We start from the raw sequence: 18,815 nt of genomic DNA on the forward strand, positions 1-18,815 counted from the left end.
GCCCGGAGCAGGTCAGGCCTGGGCACCTGGCGGGGCGGGGCAGGGCGGGGTGGGGGCGCGCACCTGGGGCGCCCGCGGAGACCGCGAGCAGGGGGCGGGGTCTGAGGATGCTGTGCCGGACCCGGGACCCGGGACCCGGGACCCGGAGAGGGGTTGGTTGGAGTGAGGCTGGACGGCTGGCTAGGGACTCCTGAAACGTGTTAGGGATGCGGGGAGCGCGGGGGGGGGTGGCGTTCAGGGGTTCTCAGGTAAGGGTGGGGCTTTATCCCGGGAAGGCTCTGATTTCCTCTCACCGGCTTTCAGGGACCACAGTTCTCCTACACGCCTCACCCTAGGCAGAGGGGACCTATTCTCTCCGCCTGTTCTCACCGGGAGTGAGGGGCCCACCCATCACGCTACCTCCCGGTGGCTCCCTGGGGGCGGGAGGGAGAGAGGACACTTTTCACTACCCATTCTGCAACTTTCCACTTCATTCCAAAGATCCTTCTTTTGTTAAATTTTATAAGCAAGGATGTCGCGGGATAGTGCCAGATGATATCTCTGTGTAGTGAGAAATGATTCCTTGCTAGAGGGGAACAGCCCCAGTATATCTCTCCTTTAATTTTTTTTTAAACGGAGAACAGCTATCCCAGTCTTCATCAGATCTGTGAAATACTGTACTTTTTGCCATGATGGGATGGATGTAGGAAAGGTATCGTCAGGTGCTCTGACCCTCCTCTCCCTCCAGATCCTAAGAAGAACTCTTCCCTTTGGGAAGTTTGGAGAGGAAGACCACCCTTTCCAAATTCTAGGAGAACAGTCTTTCCAACCTCAGTCTAAGACTTCATCTCTGGAACGGGAAGTTTCCCTTGAACTCTGTCTTCTTTTCTACTGCAACTTAAGTCTTTTGCTTTGTTTTCGGTAAAAGGTCTGAAGGTGGTTTTTGTTAGTTTGTTTTCGTTTCTGTTTTTTAAGTGGGAGTATGACCTGATGCTCCAGCTAGTGTGAGGTCCAGGTGGTGATGGCTAACAGGATCGCTCCCCACTTTTCCTCCAGGGGGAGCTCCTGAGCCCCTGCCGCTGTGATGGCTCAGTGCGATGCACACACCAGCCCTGCCTCATCCGCTGGATCAGTGAGAGGGGTTCCTGGAGCTGTGAACTCTGCTACTTCAAGTACCAAGTCCTGGCGATCAGCACCAAGAACCCCCTGCAGGTAGGATGCAAAGAGAGGACTCAGAGTGGGTGAGGGAGATAATCCTTCAGGGAGCCTACAGTTTTCCCAAAGCCACATCTCCAGCTATTATAGCAATCTCCAGACTATCTCCTTCATTGATTGGGTACCATTAAAATTCTGGGCCCCGTACTGGGCACTGAGATGACACAGATGATAATAATGATAGCTTTCACATAGTATTTTCTGTATGCCAAGGTTTGGTGTAGAGTGGTAGAGCGCTTGCCTTGCATGCATGAGGCCCTGGGTTCAATTCCTCAGCACCACATAAAGCAGAAAAAGCCAGATGTGGCACTGTGGCTTAAGTGGTAGAGTGCTAGCCTTGAACTGAAGAGCTGAGGGACAGTGCCCAGGTTCAGAGTTCAGGCCCCACGACCAGCAAAAAAAAAAAAAAGATTTAATGTATATTAGCTTTTACTTTTTATAACAGTTTTATTAATTGGATACCATTAGTATGCCCATTTTGCACATGAGGACACTAATACATGAAGTGATTTCGAACCTTGCCAAGGTTACTCAGCAAGTGTTAAGAATTAGAGGGGCTGGGAAGGTAGCTCAGTGCTTGCCTTACATGCATGAGGCCTCAGGTTCAATTCTTCAGTACCACGTAAGTAGAAAAAAACCAGAAGTGGTGCTTGGCTCAAGTGGTAGAGCACTGGCCTTGAGCTGAAGAGCTTATGGACAGGGCCTAGGCCCAGAGTTCAGGCCCCATGACCAACAAAAATAAAAATTGGAAGGCAAGCTTGGATTTTTGGCTTCAGAACAGCATCCATCCAATCCTGCCTTTCTCAAATAAGACAGATACGCACCGTGTTTTAGATTAATCGAAGCACAGAGAAGACAGATGTTAATCCTGACTATCTAAAGGGTTTACTGTAACCTAGAGTCTTTTTTTTTTTTTTTTGGTTAGTTGTGGGGCTTGAACTCTGGGCCTGGGCATTGTCCCTGAGCTCTTCAGCTTAAGGCCACAGCTCTACCACTTGAGCCACAGCACTACTTCCAGTTTTCTGGAAGTAAGAGTCTCATGGACTTTCCTGCCCAGGCTGGTTTTGAACCATAATACTCAGATCTCAGCCTCCTGAGTAGCTAGGATTACAGGCGTGAGCCATCGGTGTCCCACTATCTCTAGAGCCTTTTTGTTGTTCATATGCTAGTGCTTGAACTCAGAACCTGGGCACTGTCCCTTAGCTTTTTTGCTCAAGGCTGGTGCTCTACCACATGATTCACAGCTCCACAAGTAGCTTTTTGGTGGTTGGAGATAAAGAATCTCACAAACTTTTCTTGCCTGGACTGGCTTCAAAACCTGATCTTCAGATCTCAGGCTCCTGAGTAACTAGGATTACGGGCATAAGCCACCAGTACCTAAGTTGGAGCCTCCTTTTGTTCAGGGTGCATAGTACCAGTTCTCCATTCCTTTCCATGACTTTTTGGAGCTTTTTCCTCTATACAGTGGCAGGCCATCTCCCTAACTGTCATCGAGAAGGTCCAGATTGCTGCCATAGTTCTGGGTTCGCTCTTCCTTGTCGCCAGCATCTCCTGGCTCATCTGGTCCTCACTCAGCCCTTCAGCCAAGTGGCAACGGCAGGATCTGCTCTTTCAAATCTGCTATGGCATGTATGGCTTCATGGATGTTGTCTGCATAGGTAAAGGCATCTCTCTCCTCCTTATGTCCGTAGCATTTCCCACTTACTAACTTCCCTGCCCATCCTTTCAGTTTTATTGCTAGGTGTTCTGCCACCAGGGGGCCTGTGGGACTATCCTGGTGCATCTCCCTTCCCTGCTTCTCCTGGGTGCTTTGCAGTTGTATCTTCTCACCCTGCAGAAATGCATGCCCTTACACATCTAGCCTGGATTTTAACAGCAGATAACAATGGATATCTTATTCTTCTTCCTCAGGCCTCATCGTCCATGAAGGTTCTTCTGTCTATCGCATCTTCAAGCGCTGGCAGGCAGTAAACCAGCAGTGGAAGGTCTTAAATTATGACAAGACAAAGGACATAGGAGGAGATGCAGGGGGAGGGACGGCAGGAAAGCCAGGCCCCAGGACCTCACGGACGGGCCCCCCTGCTGGGGCTACCAGCCGTCCCCCTGCTGCCCAGCGCATGCGGACGCTCTTGCCTCAGCGCTGTGGTTACACGATCCTGCACCTCCTTGGACAGCTGCGGCCACCAGATGCCCGTTCCAGCTCTCACTCTGGCCGAGAGGTTGTCATGAGGGTCACCACAGTCTGACCTGGACTCCAGGAGCAGGGATCTTAAGTCAATGCATCAGCCAGAGATGAGCTCTCATGGCTGCTGGAGGTATCACCCGGGCAAGGTGTTTGGGGCTTAGTACCCTCACCATTGAGGAGCTCAGTGGGCAGCCTCAAGCTGGAGACATTGTCTGGCCTCTACTGCCTGCTGGGTAGACACCTGGATGACATTCCAGCCCTCATTGACAGCTCCTCACACTCATCCTGAGACAGCCAGTGTGCAAGTGGAGAGAGCATCTTTTCTTCCTGGAGAGAACCGTCTTTACCTCAGCTCCTAGGGCCTCCAGCCCCCTGGCTCTACCACAGTGACTTGGCAAAGGGGGACCAATGCCAGAAGAAAGGGGCTGTAGACCCCCATTCCCCACCCCATGGCCATAGGGCATCTGGCAATAAGACTAGTATACATTGACCTCCCGTTCCCTGCATGAGGGCGGGGGACTTCCCCCTGCTCCATCCCCCATTGCATGGGGGAAGGGCATAAAGAATCATTTATATGCACGTGGAGACTCCTTTCTCATCTGGGGCTTTTCTGAAGTGCTGGGAGGTGTGGGAAGGTTTCTGTGCAGGTTGCAAATCCCAAATGTAGCAGTGGGTTCTGAGTGGAAGGCGTGACTCCCACTTGCTAGTGAATAATTCACATTGGCTGCTAGGTGGCAGTGCTCAGAGGAATCTGGAGGCCTGGGCCTGCCACCTGTAAGCTGTATGATTTAGAAAAATAGAAAAAAAGAATCTCTCAGCCTATGTTTTTCCTGTCTACCTCATAGAGTTGGAGTGAGGATAATGAGGAACAGGTCAGATGCCATTGCAAGGAAAATTGATAATGGCATGAAAAGATTTCTAGACTAGTTGATGGTCCATTTAGTTCAAACACTAGTTGATATAACAAATTCCAAAATGTGTTTTCGTCAGGAGTTGCCTGGAACCTGAGAATCTTGTGTTGAATAGCGTAATAGATACAGAATTATGAGGGGAAATAGACATTGTAAATGTGGAGGATGGTGGTATTTGTTAGGAATGAAAACTCCTCTGACCCTCTAAATATCGAGGTCTTTGGAAAGGCTATTTCTGTTTATTTTGTTTGGAGAGTGTCTGGGTTCTATTTGTCCTCCTACTAGGTACTGTGCTCATCCAGAAAAAATGCTGTGAAAATATGGACTTGTGGAGTGACATGGAGAGGAACTCCCCTCTAAGGTTGTGACTCTGACCCAATTTTTAGCTATTTCTATGGCAGTTCAGGCTCTCAGGTCTGATCCTGGTGTGCTCAGCTAGAGGTTTTAAGTGAAAGGTATTCTACAGGGAAGCAGCTTAAAGGGCTGTTGTTTATTTACAAAAGACGAACTGCTTAAAATGTGTATAAAACTGGTTGAAATGTGGATCCAAGGGGTGGGAGTGTAGATCAGTGTTAAAGCATTTGCTTAGCAAGCATGAATTACTGAGTTTAAACCTCAGCACTGGAGGGGAAAAAAAAGGTAGGGCATCAGCTTGAATCCTAGTCCCTTTCTCTTGAGGCTTGGGGACTGTGAATTATACGGATAATGGTGTGTGTGTGTGTGTGTGTGTGCGTGCACGCGTGTGTACATGCACAGGTGCCAAGGGCTTGAACTTAGAGCCTGGGTGCTGTCCCTGAGCATTTTCACTCAAAACTAGCACTCTATCACTTGAGCCAAAGCTCTACTTCGGACTTTTTGGTGGTTAGTTGGAAATAAGAGTCATAGATTTTCCTGCCTGGGCTGACTTTAAACTGTGATCATGAGATCTCAGCCTCTTGAGTAGCTAGAATTACAGGCCAAGCCACCATTGCCCAGCTTAATGGGTCTTTTTATAAGTGAACAATCAAAATAATTCCTTTGGGGTCAGAGGCCTGGCTCAAGTAGCAGAACACCAGCCTGTGAGTGAAAGCAAGGGACAGATACTAAGTTTGAATCCTGTTCTCAGACAAAAATAATAATTCCTTCATACATTGCTCAAGTTGAAGCCAGATGTCTTTTTTTTTTTAATTACTGGTCCTTCTCTTAGGAAAGGTTCTGCTCCGCCTGCTCCTTTGGAATAATTTGGAGAAGATGCTTGTTTCCTAAAGGCCCCCATATCCTTGCACAGAAACCTTGTTCCTCTTCTTTTCCCCAAGGGTCTTGGCTGCTGTCCATGGTGCTGGCATCCAGTTTTACTTGGGAGTATAGAAACCAAAGCTGACTGAGTTCTGATTTACCTTAAAATGTAGAGGCAGTATCACTTCTGGATCTGAGGGTATGAGTGGAGAAAGGACTGAAGCAGAGCCCTGTATTTTCCTAGTGGAAAACTCCTTCCACAGAGACATAGTCCTCTATATTCCCCACCTGGGAAGACATATGGGAGACAGCAAATCAAAGTGACTATGAATAACCTACACTGGCAGGTAGGAGTCAGATAAAACACACATGGAGTTTCTATACCAAGTCTGGACTGTAACCTATGGTTACTCATGGTAGTTTAGACATATTCAAGAACATAGACATACTTATTCTGAAGCCAAGCCAGTGAGACAGTACTTTACCTTTTCCTTTGGCACTAGAGGAGGGCTTGGGATAGGGAGTTGGGGCTAGCCAACTCCCTTTTTCTGACTTAAAGACATCCTTGTCTGGGAAAGGGACCATGGCACCATTACCCTCCTCATGTGGGCACTTCTGTTTGCCTTTTGGGAAGTGTGGGTACATAGAATCTTATTGATACCAAGGGAATGGGTCTAGCAGAAAACTGAGTTTTATTTTCCCTTAAAGTTCAAATCTGCTAAAAGCCCATGTAGATTCAAGGTGAGCATGATGGTATGGAGTAGAGGTGAAGACTGCACAGTAGACAAGGGATTGTGATTAAGGGCAGTAAATACACAAAGCCCTTGGCTTTGTACATGCCTTGCCCTTCTGTCCATGGTGCTGGATAGGAGGTTATGTGTATCTTTTTTTTTTTTTAAATATATGTGACAGTACCAGTACTTGAACTTAGGGCTTTGGGGCTGTCTATTAGCTTTTTTGGGGGGGGTCCAGTTATGGGGCCTGAATTCTGGGCCTGGGTGCTGTCCCTCAGCTCTTCAGCTCAAGGCTAGCGTTCTACTACTTGAGCCACAGCACCACTTCCAGCTTTTTTTTGCTTATATGGTGCTGAGGAATTGAACCCAGGGCCTCAGGCATGCAAGGCAAGCGTTCTACCACTGAGCCACCTTCCCAGCCCTGTCCATTAGCTTTTTTGCTCAAGGCTAGCACTCTACTACCTGAGCCACAACTGTATTTCCAGCTTTTTGGTGGTTAATTGGAGAAAAGAGTCTCATAGACTTTCCGGGCTGGCTTTGAACTACAATCTTCAGATCTCAACTTCCTAAATAGCTAGGATTATAGATGTGTGCCTCTATTGCTCTGCAAGCTTGTTTTTGTTTTTCTAGTCATGGGGCTTGAACTCCTGGCATGGGTACTGTTCTTGGGGCTCTTTTCTCAAAGCTAGTCCTCTAACACATTGAGCCATAGCACCACTTCTAGTTTTCTGGTGGTTAACTGGAGATATGAGTCTCATGGACTTTACTGGCCAGGATGGCTTTGAACAGTGATCCTCAGATCTCAGTCTCCTGAGTAGCTAATATTATAGGCATTAGCCACCAGTGCCCAACAGTTTTTTTTGTTTTTATTTATTTATTTATTTTTGCCAGGGCTGGCATTCTGCCACTTGATTTACTCTCCCACAAAGAGCCTGATGGTTAATAGAGTTTCAGTGGTCAGGGAGTCATGTCTAGGACAGGGCAAAGGTGGTATGGAGGAGGAAGTGTGAAATGAAATATCTACACCCAGCTAATTGGAATTGGGGTAGGGGAAAGAAACAAGTCTTGACATGGAGATGATAATCTGGAATGCAGAAGGAGCTGTGTAGTGCTGAGAGATTTATTTGAATGGAAGATGAGTTAATCTGTACAAATCATAAGGAGAGTACTGTGTCCACTCTTAGGTCAGGGGCAGAGATTGCTGACTCAGGGAGACAGAGGGTCCTTCTGTCTACCCCATTTCCTGCCTTGAAGCTCTAGGGCTTCTGGCTACCCTCATACTCTGTTTTCATCCTGTCCTATTCCGCTTCCCTGCCCATATCCCTGTAAATTTTCTGGAGAGGGCACAGTGGCCTCTAGACCTGGAAGTTCAAATTCCCAAAGCATGTATCTTACCAAAGAGTCAGGCACCACTGCCCAGCTGGACAAATCCCTGCATTCCCAACTCACTTTACAACTTAGTGAACCTGTTCACTTTTCACCACCACCCTCTTAATCTCTCAGGAAACCAGGAGAGACTTGGTTGTTCCTGCTATAGACAGAAACAAGTCTGGGTTTGTCACAAACCACACTCTCTGGCATCCAGACCTCCCATTATTATGGGAGTTAGCCAGGATCTGAGAAGTCAAACTGGGAGACTGGGAGATGGGGTAAGGCTCCTGATGAAAGCAGGAGAAAAATGAGACAAAAGTCAAGAAAGAAATATTTATTTTTTAATGTCATATTTTATGAATATTCTAAAATTTTAATATAAAAAAGACAGAAGTCAGGGCAGGGACAACCCCCCAAATAGGAAGCAAATGGTGGGCAAGTCTACATAAGAGTGGCTGGAAGTTGGGCACTGGTGGCACACACTTGTGCACGTAAAAGGTTAAGGCAGTAGGATCACCAGTCTGAGGCCAACTTGGGTTACATAGCAAGTTTAAGACCAGCCAGACCGACATATGGAGACTCTTGTCTCAAAAAAAAAAAAAAAAAACAAAGGGCTGGGAAGATGGCTCAATGGTAGAGCACTTGCCTTGCATGCATGAGGCCCTGGGTTCGATTCTTCAACACCACATAAGCAAAAAGAAAAAAGCCAGAAGTGGTGCTGTGGCTCAAGTGGTAGAGCACTAGCCTTGAGCTGAAGAGCTGAGGTCAGTGCCTAGGCCCAGAGTTCAGGCCCCATGACCTGACCCCCCAAAAAAAAACCCAAATAAACAAACAAAAAAAGTATGGTCATGGTCAAAGAGCCAGTAAGTTTTTTAAAAAAAATAATAAGCCAGAGAAAAGAAGCTAGCACCAGTGGTTCATGCCTATAATCTTAGCTACTCAGGAGGCTAAGTCTTGAGGCTAGGCATAGATCAAAGCCAGGCCAGGCAAATAAATGAGCAAGATTCTTATCTCAAATTAACCAGCAGAAAGCTGGAAGTGGTAGAATGGCTGTAGTAGATCTAGCTGTGAGCCAAAAAGCTAAACAAGAGGTCAAGGTTCTGAGTTCAAGTCCCAGTACTAGTTCATGAACACATGTGCAAACACACACACACACACACACACACTCCTAAGACAGGCAGATTCACCTTGGAGCAAAATGAAGAAGAGGGGAGGATGAGCACAATAAGCTGCCTATTCCTTCTGCCACACAGTCGTCTGAGAATGTATATGATAATCTCAGACATAAAGTTCTAATGGAATGAAAAGTTCCAACAGGCCCAAGTATAGTGTTACATGCCTGTAGAACTATCAGTACTTAAGAGGTGAGGCAGGAGGATCAAGAGTTCAAGGCCAGGCAGGGCTTCATAGTGACATGTTGTCGGGGGGGGGGGGAGATAAAATAGGTCATGTCTTTCCTCTCAAAGAGCTTACATACAAGGCAGAACCAACTGGGAGCAGACCAGCTGCACAATTACCTAGGTCACACCATGATAAATGCTTAGCTAGCATCACAGCAGCCATGACAGAATCATTGCTCAGGCCAGCCAGCATTATTAGCATCTGAGTTGGCCCTTGAAGGATGCATTCAAATCTGAGTTAGATCCTTGAAGGATGACAGAAGTACTGAGCAGGTGGAGGGAGCATGGTTCTCTCTCAATCTGTAAGTCACACCAAGTGCATACTTCCCACATGGGTCAGATCTGCTTCCTTTGCTTTGCTATAATCTTTCTATCCAGTTTTCTTAGACAGACAGGTCTCAGGGGAAGGTATATCTAATGGTCTTGCAAAGCCCTGATATGCGATATGATTATGACAGCCTCCTTCCACAGGGCTATCTGTCCAAAAACTGTAGATTGATGCTTCTCTCAGGTACCAGGACGGTCCGTGTCATAGGTCTGACTGGGGGAGCACCTGGCTCAGGCAGCACCTCAAAATGTGTCAAGATCTGGAAAAGGAAGAAGGTTATCACTATGGGACTCTATGATGGTGAGATTGACTGATAAAGAGCATTTTTTACAGTTAGAGTAGCATATGTTGTGGGTAGTACCCATGTACAATAGGAAACGTCTTGGTTAGTGAGGGTAATGATTATAGAAGAGAAAAAATCCAAATTCTCTTGCTTTACACTCTAGGTCTAGAATGGGATTATCATACTTCCAAGGATTGGGTATGTTCCTATGCTTGTTAGAGGACAGGAACATACAGATTTAGAGGGCTTGAGTCTTCTCGTCTGAGTTGTAAGATCTAGATCACTTACCTGGGACAAAGCCATTTGCAGCTCAAGCTCTGCCAGCCGCCTCCCCATGCAGCTTCGCTTGCCAAAGCCAAAGGGAAGAGATGCAAATGGGTGGGGGGTTGGGCCCTCTCCCATCCAGCGAGCTGGACGGAAAGCATTTGGCTCTGGAAACTGAGCAGGGTCTCTTGAAGTGGCATAATGACATAAAGATACCAGCGTCTGGTGAAGGAGGAATACATAGTTGTCAGTTTAATAGCCAGGCATAGGTGGTGCATGCCTACAATCCCAACACTTGGAGATGGAGGCAGGAAGACAGTGAATTTAAGGCAAATCTGGGATACATTGCAAGCCCCTGTCTTGAGAACAAAACAAGACACAAAAACACAAGCTTATTGGTTTGGGTACCAGAATGCTGGATGGATTTGACAAGAGAACCTTTGGATTAGGACAAAGGCAGGTTCTGGTTTTGATTACAAACAAATTTTCTGGGGTTGCTTTTAGAATCATTTCTCTGCTGTCCAGTTACATTTAGATCCAAGCATTTGGGTCAAGGAGGATTGGAAGGGCTTTGGGGAGTGTTTGAGAACAGGGCTGGGGCCCAAGATGGAGATGGCTCAGCAATAGGGGCTCATAAGCTTTACTCACATTTTTGGGGATAACATAACCGCCCAAATGAATATCTTTGCCTGGGACACGGGAATTTCCAGGTACCACAGGGTACAATCTAGGTTGCAAAGCAAGAAATAGAGACAGCAAGGTGAGGTTGGAGCAGATGGCCTCCTCCTTATCACCTTCCAAATCCCTGTTTGGCCAGAAGTACAATTTTTCTCTCTCCCTGCTCTTCACTTCCATCTCTTTACTTCCCAACCTTTTCTCTAGCTCCTCCTTTTCTTCCCCTCACCTTAGCACTTCCTTGACCACAGCCTTCAACAGAGGTAGCTTGGACAGAGCAGTGGCTTGCGGATGAGCACAGAAGCCAGGGCCCAGGGCAGCTGTGATCTCAGAGTAGAGCGCTGACTGGACTTCAGGGTGTCGGGAGAGCTCATACAGAGCCCAGGAGAGCGTGTTGGACACCTGTGAGGATGAGTAACAGCAGCTAAGGGGGCAGGTATGGGGACCTGGTAGAGAAGGCAGAACATGGGGCAGTCTGGGGCCAAGCAGGTGCTAGATCAAACTGGTGTTCATGACCACAGTGGGTTCCCCGAAGCATGAAAATGGCCCCAGAGGCTGAGAAGGCTGCACTCTGTGAGGTTTACAGCACAGAAGAGAACCTTACGGTGTCCACTCCAGCCAGCAGCAGCTCTGTCACATTCCCCACGATGGACTGGGCTGGCAATTTCTCCCGGAAAAGGAAATGTGTCAGATGAGACCCAGACAGCGTGTCTTCCTCAGGCTTTCCCGGATTCTTCATGGCTACCTCAGCCTCTCGCCTCTCCACGTGCCACTGGGCTGCATCAGAAGAGACAATGAAGTCTTACTACCCCTCAAGCAGCTTCCTACAACCCGCCCCCTTCCTTCTCACTCCACTTCTGTGCCTTACCAAAGGCAAACATCTGGTCCCAGTCTCTGCAGAGGCGGGCCCAGGGTCCAGGCACAAGGTGATGCAGCCAGCTGGGCATGGCCATGGTCAATAGCGTGGACACGAACACGGAGCCCACTGCGCGGATGAAGGTCTCAGTGTCTGAGGGTACTTCATCCTCCAGACAGCCTAGGCGCGAACCCAGCAGCACGGCGGCTATGCCTGGCCGGGAGAGGGCGCTGTCAGACACGGGGAGAGGCGGGCTGCTGCGTCCGTGGCCAGTCCCAGTCTTGGTACTCACCTTCTAGTCCAAATTTGTAAAACTCTCCCGCCACGTCCCGCACCAAGGCGGGTGGACCGGTGCCACGTCCTCGCTGTCGCCTTAATCGTCCTACAAGGTCACGGACCACGTTACCTAGGATCCCTGCGTAACCAGCAGCCGCTTGAGGACGGAGGAGGAGTGGGGCCAGGAGACTGCGGAGCCTTTGCCATTCTTTGCCTTCCCTGTGGGAGGTGCAGAGAGGGCGCATCAGGGAGAGAGGGAGGGTATGAGTGTGTGTGTGTGTGTGTGTGTGTGTGTGTGTGTGTATCAGGACCTGGGTGCTTTCCTGAGCTCCTTTTGCTCCTTTGGATTACAGGCATGAGCCACTGGCACACGTGTGTGTGTGTGTGTGTGTGTGTGTTAGACGGGACTTACTCTTAGCTGGGGTGCCTAGAAGTATTGGATCTGCCCTCTCAGGGTACAGAAACCTGCCCCTGCCTGTGCCCATCTTCCTTCTTCCCTACTTATTTCCTGCGGGGGTGGGGGTGAGGTGAGGAGAAGGGCGGAAGGGAGCGACTAGGTTCCCAGTAACCTCCGTCACAGAAGCGTACAATCGATCTGGATTCTAGTACCCTAGCCACATCCATTCTCCGGTCCCCTAGAGTTCCCAGTGTTCTGGTCTCAGCGAAGAATGAGGTGAGCAGGGGGACTCAACCTGAGTTAGGATGGAAAAGAGTAGACATCCCGGAGATGCCGAGAGAAGCTATCAACTTCCCTGCAAAGCCACGAGATAGATGGCGTCTCCATTTCCAATAGAAGGGAGCCGTGGAGCCGCCTAGGAACTTTGGGGGCAGAGAGGACTCACGCGGTGAGCAGTCCACAAGCCCGGTGGTGGCGGCGACGGTGCTCGGTCCAGGATGAGAAGCCGCAGCGCTCTGGCCAGGGCCCCTCCTGTCGCAGCAGCTGCTCGATGAGGACAGGGTCAGCCACATACACGGTGCGCAGCGTCCCGAAGCTGGCCAGCCACAATGGGCCAAAGCGCGCCGCACCCTGCACCTGGGAGAATCCACAGAGCGGACACTTGGCTACCCTGGATGGGGACTCCCAGCATGGTTAGTGGAAATGCCGAGGGGATTGGTTAGGTTTGGGAGGGGCTTGCTTTCCAGGTGCTTTTCTAAAATGTATGGTCCCGAGGCTGAGGCTGCCAATTCCTCTTTCTCCCAGCACATGAAAGTTCTGTGTGGGATAGGCAGAAGGCTGCAGCTTTGCAGAAAGCTACATTCAGGACTTCTCCTTAGTCATCTGGGCTGAGAGAGGAGTCCTTAAAGGTTCCCCACTTGGACTGTCCAACTAAGGACTTAATAAGTGAAAAACAGCACATAGCTTTAAGCCAAAAGTGCAATGGGTAATCGTGGGCTACTTCCAGTGCACTTGTCCTGGACCATCAAGGTCTCCAGAGGAGAGGGTGGAAGGGCAGAGTATAACCATTTGCTGAGACCAGGCGCCAGTTGGGCCATCTCCCCTACCCCCAACCCATGGGCATCCATTCTCACTGATTTTTCCTACATTCACTCATTTGGCACTAGTCCGTCATTTCTGACATCAAAGGCAGTTTCTCCAGCTCTCAGTCCCAGGAGCTGGAACATCTCTTCCTACCTGTAGCTCATGTAGCTTGGACAGCCCCCCTTTGCAGAAAAGTTCAGCCAGGAAGCTAGGTGTGGAGGGCCCTGGGATGTCTCCCAAACTCCCAGGTGCTGAGTCGGATCTTCGAGAACCCAGAGAGGTGCCCAACATGGGAGGCCACTGGATTCGATGAAACACTCTGGAGGTGAGCTTGAGTGTTTGTGTCATGGTAGGTAGGGTTCAGGGAGCCCCGGAGAGAGCAGTTTCCCAGAGCATCTTGCCAACTTGCTAGAACCCTTATTTAATCCTTGGTCCAAGAGGTGATGACGCCCCCTTCCCAAGCTCCTCAGCCAATCCTTTTCGAAGTGGTCCGTGCTGGTGATCAGCACCCACAAATGGTAGGCGGGGCAAGGGCTGACTCCATGACTCTTTGGGGACTCATGTTACAATGACCCTCATGGAGGGGAGGTCTTAAGTTTCTTCTGGCTTGCACCTTAGTTCAGCAGCCTAAAGATCTGTTTCTTCCTGGGAAAAGCTATGTAGAATAGACTACAGGAGTCAGTCTTTCCAAGGGAATCAAGCCCCTTCTGGATCATCCTCAGGAACTCTCCATCCTACAACTCCTCCAGCAACGGAAATAGGTAGAGGCATGACTAACCTTCCTGGGAAATGAGGAAATTCTTTCCTCTGTTGAAGTGCCTAGATGTCCCATAATGGAGTTTTTGGGCTCACTGAATTATACTTTCTTTGCATGTGAGTTTTCCTATATTAGCCACATTCTTCCTTCACCTAACACATACAGGACAGGTGGTATGTAGGTTAATGGGCTAAAACTGACTCCAGGTACTTTTGTCTCTGTTTCCTGGGAAAGGGTATTATTTAGGTCCACAAGCCCCCTCCTTCCAGCAGTAGGATTTGGGTCTTGAGGAACAGAAGCAAAATAACAAAAAGTAGGGAGCTTTGGAGATTCTTTCCAGATCACCAGATGGAACAAGGACTAAGTGCATGTTCTCAATCTCTAGCTGACTCAGTTGCCTCTGGGTGGCTTTTTGGGCAGTTGCCTTTATTTACTTTCAGCTTCAGAATTCTCCAGTTTAGCTCTTTGCTTCATACCACTCACTCCTCTCCCTACTCTTTTGTTATTGTTGGTTGTGGGGCCTGAACTCTAGGCCTGGATGCTGTCCCTCAGCTCTTCAGCTCAAGGCTAGCCCTCTACCATTTGAGCCACAGCTCTACTGCCAGCTTTTTCTGATTATGTGGTGCTGAGGAATTGAACCCAGTGCCTCATGCATGCAAGGCAAGCACTCTACCACTGAGCCACCTTCCCAGCCCCTTTCCCTACTCTTGTCAGACTCTTATTAGATTCTAGACCAGTCAACTGTGAGGTTTGGAATCAAAGGTCATGTGGAAAAGGAGAGGGCTTCTATCCTCTCGTTTTCCAAGGACTCTCCAGAGCCAGCAACAATAAAGGGAGCACAAATTGCCCTGGTTAAGTCTTAGGCAAGAGAGGATGGGAGGAGGCATGTGACACACACCCCAGTCTTTTCTGAGAAATAACAGCATGAGCACGTGTGTGAATACACATTATCCCCAGGACTGCAAAGTAAACACAAGTAGGCAATGATTTGAGCCAAGCAGACAGTTTAGATGGTGGGGCACTGCATTCCTCAAGCCAGCTGAGGAGAAACCCCACACGTGAAGGGAGTTCTAAGGGAGAGCATGACCTCACACTCTTCCAAAGATTCTCTCTGATCCAAAGCCCTTTGGCCTTCTTGTTAAGCTTCTTTTGCTTTGTGCTGGCAGTGAGGAGACAAGAAGATAAGAGGAGATAGGGCAGGTGTGAACCAGGTAGCACCCTAACTTTTTAGAGAGATACAGCCTTCTAGCTATAGTGTCATTTGGGAAGGCCTGGAGAGTGGGGTGGGGCTTGACCTTTTTTTCCAATCCCTGGAAAATGGGCCAACTAAGGCAGGGTAAACAGTCAGTGATTAGGCAGGGTGGGATTGGGGGGTCACTGCCTGTAGAATAGGATCCTGTATTCTTCGGAAGATGGCTGGGAAATTCTTTCCTCCATTGCGCAGAACTTTCTTTCCTTCCTCAGTTGAAGTGCCTAGATGTCCCACAATGGGGTCTTCACTCTGGAAGAAGGAAGGGTCCAATATGTCTTTGCCCATCTTTCATATTAGGCTCAAAGAATACAGGACAACTATGGAAAGGACCGTTATCTTTGCAATTTCCTTTATACCTCCTACTTACCAATTCCTCCAGAGGCACACGCTCAAACAGGGGGTGCCCCTCAAAATGGGTGCACATCCAGTGGTGGAGCTCCAGCACATCGGTTATGGTATATACCAGCCCCTGTATAAGCAAAATGATCCTAGAAGGTCTGCATATACAACTGAGCAGCAAGGTGACGGAGTGAGGGTGCAAGTACCCAAAATGTACCCATGATTATTACTTGAGAAGAGCCCCTGGGGTAAGCCTATCCTCCTTCCCGGCTCACCCCAACTCTGAGCACGTAGGCATATTCTGCCAGCAGTGTGGGACTGATGATTCGCCACTTGTGCTTTGTCCGCTTGAAGTGTGGGTCAGGGAAGAGGAAGAACATCTTTGTCAGCTGTGAGACAGACATGCACCAAGAGTTGTGAGTGTTTGAACTCCATCTTCCACCTACCAGCCTTTCCAATCAGGGCCACTCCCTACCTGGCCCTTGCGGAAGAAATTAGGAAGGTGTTTCATGGCATTACTACGGAGACAGGCAATGTTCTGGAAACCACCTCCAGGAGCTGCACGTAGAGCACGAATTCGGTCCTGTACATAGTCTGAGACCTTCACGCGAATTTCAAGACCCAGAATCAGGGTGTCTGGGAACAGTGGTGACAGTTCCACTGGACACAGAAATAGAAATATGATCATTAATCTCAGACTTGCATGAGGTGCAAAGGGTCAATACAGGAAAGAAAGCCTCAATTTGCAACTACCAAAATCAGATATCTATACAAAAAATTCTCTGCTGGAAATGTACGCATTATCCTGCCCATGTAATTGTAACCCCTCTGTACAGTATGTTCATAAATAAAATAAAATAAAAAAAATCCTGGTACTACCAAAATAAAGTCTTAAACTTAAAAAAAAAATTCTCTGCTGGAAAGGAGGCAAAATACAAAAACTGCCCCCAGCCAGGCGCTGGTGGCTCATGCCTGTAATCCTAGCTACTCAGGAGGCTGAGATCTGAGGATCACGGTTCAAAGCCAGTCCGGGCAGGAAAGTTTGTGAGACTCTTATCTCCAATAAACCATGAGAAAAACAGAAGTGGCGCTGTGGCTCAAGCGATAGAGCACTCACCTTGAGCTAAAGAGCATAGGGACAGTGCCCAAGTCCAGAGTTCAAGCCCCACGACAGACAAAACAACAACAAAAAAAACTGCCCCCAGAACTAAAGTGGAATAGCTAAGGCTATGTGTACAATTTGTGATTGCTTTAGCGTTCTCATAGTGATTTCATAATGGTCTTATTTAATCCTTGTAACACTCTGTGGTAAAGAAGAGGAAATTGGTAGTCAGGAATGCTCAAGATCATAAAAATAAGAGCTGGAATTTAAACCAAGATTGGTTGTCTCCCCCACCCTACCCCTTACCAACATGTTCTTCCTGTCATGCTGTTATCTGTACGGAAAAGTCTAAAATGAGGGAAGTGACCTGTCATTCAGACTTGGGACAACATACACAGTACAAAAGAGACCCCAAACAGGAGTGTGGATCAGAAAGAATGTGTTCTGGTGAGGGAGGGGAGATAGTGGAATCCCCAAGACAGTTCAGGTTCACTGGCCACAGGGACTAATCTCTGACGCTTGTGCTGACCGATTCACTGACCCAGCACAGGACAAGAAAAATGGCTCATGATGGGACTAGAGCCAGACAGGATTACCCAGGTTCTAAGAGGCATTCGAGGCAGCCTCCTCCCTTCTTTAGAGCAAAGGTCATAGATCCATGGTAGAGGGTAGCTGTAGGGCTCTCCACACTGATGTCACCAGTGTCTGGAAAGAAGGGGAAGGTCACGATGGCCCCCACCAAACCTGCTGAGGTGGCAGAACCTATGCTTCTTGCTACTCTAGAAAAAGAGCCAGTGTTACCTAACAGGCCACCATAGCCACAGCCTATGTCTGCAAACTCCACTTGGGCCTCCGTTCTTTTTTCTTTCTTATCCTTTGGGTCATCGTGGCTCTGATTTTGAGTGAGTGGAGCAAAGAACTCTGGGTATAGCTCAGACCAGTCCATCTCCTCTGGTTTCACAGGGCTATTGGAAAGAAGACAAAGAATGTGAGAAGGCACATTGGTCATATAATTTCAGAAGTGCTGCTGCTTGGTGGATGAGTGTGGGAAGCAGATGGAGGCAGAGTTTCTCACAAATTCTGCAACAGTGGGTCCTGGGGCCCACCCCTAGGAGACATTATGGAAAACCCCCTAACTTCCAGTGTGATTCACAGGCACCTCATATGGCTCATGACTGATGACTTGCCAGTCTCCATTAATACATTTATGTGACCCTGGCCAGGTAGTTCTTTCTGGAGTACAGGTTTCCCTTCTTCCAAAGTCTGTGTGTGCCTAAGGCACTACAATCTTTTTTTTTTTTTTAATTTTTAAAGGGTGTTCTGTAGGTAGAGGATGAAGTAAGGGATGGGAAGCCTTGAACTTAGGGACTGGGCACTCTCCCTGAGATTTTTTTTGCTCAAGGCTAGTGCTCCAGTTCCAGCTGTTTTGGAGGGTTAACTGGAGATAAAGAGTCTCACAGCCTTTCCTGCCCAGGCTGGCTTCGAAGCGCTTAAGTAACTAGGATTACAGTGGAGAGCCACCGGCGCCTGGTTTATGTTTGTCTTTTTGTTAAGCTTAGCAAACCAAATCGAAAGATGGAGACGACAACCTGTTTCTTCACTCAAGTTTCAGGGGGAAAAAATTCCCTATTCTCGGACACGGGACCCCTAACTCTGACTATTCGGCTAAACACCACGCCCCTGCCCCGCCCCCCTTCCAGCTGGCCAGCTCCCGGACCCGACCCCCCCAGCTGACGTCACCCAGCCGAGCCTCCCCGCCCAAGTCCCGCCTCCCGCCCCAGCACGGTCCTCTCCCACGTTGCTGGGAGGATCCCGTCTCCTTCTAGGATCCCGTCTCCTTCTTCCCCGTCCCCCTGCCCCGCTCGCTCACTAGTGCAGGGTATGGTCCGCCATGGGATTGGAATGGGCGCGTTGCCGGTAGTAGCGCTTCTGAGGCTGCAGGGCCTCCGCTCCCGCCATGACGCTGGAATTCTTCCGAGTTCTCACCGAACCCACGTGGAGATTGGGCCGGCGGCGCACGATGATGACGCAGACACACGCTAGAAGAAAGCCACGCCCCTTAAAGCCCCAAGGCTTCGCTGGGCGGTGAGGCCCGCGATGGGGAGAGAGCGGGCGCGGGAACCTCCCGCATCTCTCCCGCCTGGCATTGCCTGACCCAGGCTCCCAGCCTCTTGGCTTTCTTCTGCTCTGATC

At 48.9% G+C, this 18,815-nt stretch overlaps 3 protein-coding genes across 4 annotated transcripts in view; 1 reads left to right on the forward strand and 2 right to left on the reverse strand.

The window, feature by feature from the left end:
* March9 (membrane-associated ring finger (C3HC4) 9) overlaps positions 1-3,958 on the forward strand; it is a 4,638-nt gene extending 680 nt beyond the window's left edge. The window contains exons 2-5 of the mRNA XM_013018422.1: positions 9-11; positions 1,036-1,191; positions 2,660-2,852; positions 3,106-3,958. Of these exons, the coding sequence (XP_012873876.1) occupies positions 9-11; positions 1,036-1,191; positions 2,660-2,852; positions 3,106-3,440 (687 nt within the window). The 3' untranslated portion in view covers positions 3,441-3,958. The remainder of the gene's footprint in view (positions 1-8; positions 12-1,035; positions 1,192-2,659; positions 2,853-3,105) is intronic.
* Positions 3,959-8,716: 4,758 nt separating this feature from the next.
* Positions 8,717-13,672, reverse strand: LOC105990140 (25-hydroxyvitamin D-1 alpha hydroxylase, mitochondrial). Of its 2 annotated transcripts, XM_013022468.1 has the most exons (9): positions 13,326-13,672; positions 12,535-12,725; positions 11,709-11,911; positions 11,429-11,629; positions 11,165-11,337; positions 10,790-10,962; positions 10,534-10,612; positions 9,910-10,107; positions 8,717-9,597 (listed from the first exon to the last, which is right to left on the reverse strand). In XM_013022468.1, the coding sequence occupies exons 1-9, from the start codon at positions 13,518-13,520 to the stop codon at positions 9,484-9,486; spliced, it is 1,527 nt and encodes a 508-aa protein (XP_012877922.1). In that variant the 5' UTR covers positions 13,521-13,672; the 3' UTR covers positions 8,717-9,483. The 2 variants fall into 2 exon arrangements, with proteins under 2 accessions (XP_012877922.1, XP_012877930.1); XM_013022476.1 differs by lacking the exon at positions 9,910-10,107.
* A 1,244-nt stretch (positions 13,673-14,916) lies between these two features.
* On the reverse strand, positions 14,917-18,752 carry Mettl1 (methyltransferase like 1). The gene is given in 7 exon segments (XM_013022484.1): positions 14,917-15,300; positions 15,302-15,430; positions 15,549-15,650; positions 15,796-15,909; positions 15,996-16,180; positions 17,424-17,587; positions 18,493-18,752. Coding segments are annotated over 7 exon segments (810 nt in total). The 5' UTR covers positions 18,582-18,752; the 3' UTR covers positions 14,917-15,273.
* Positions 18,753-18,815: the final 63 nt, after the last annotated feature.

Source organism: Dipodomys ordii, unplaced genomic scaffold, assembly GCF_000151885.1.
Source record: "Dipodomys ordii isolate 6190 unplaced genomic scaffold, Dord_2.0 Scaffold3, whole genome shotgun sequence".
NCBI lineage: Eukaryota > Metazoa > Chordata > Mammalia > Rodentia > Heteromyidae > Dipodomys > Dipodomys ordii.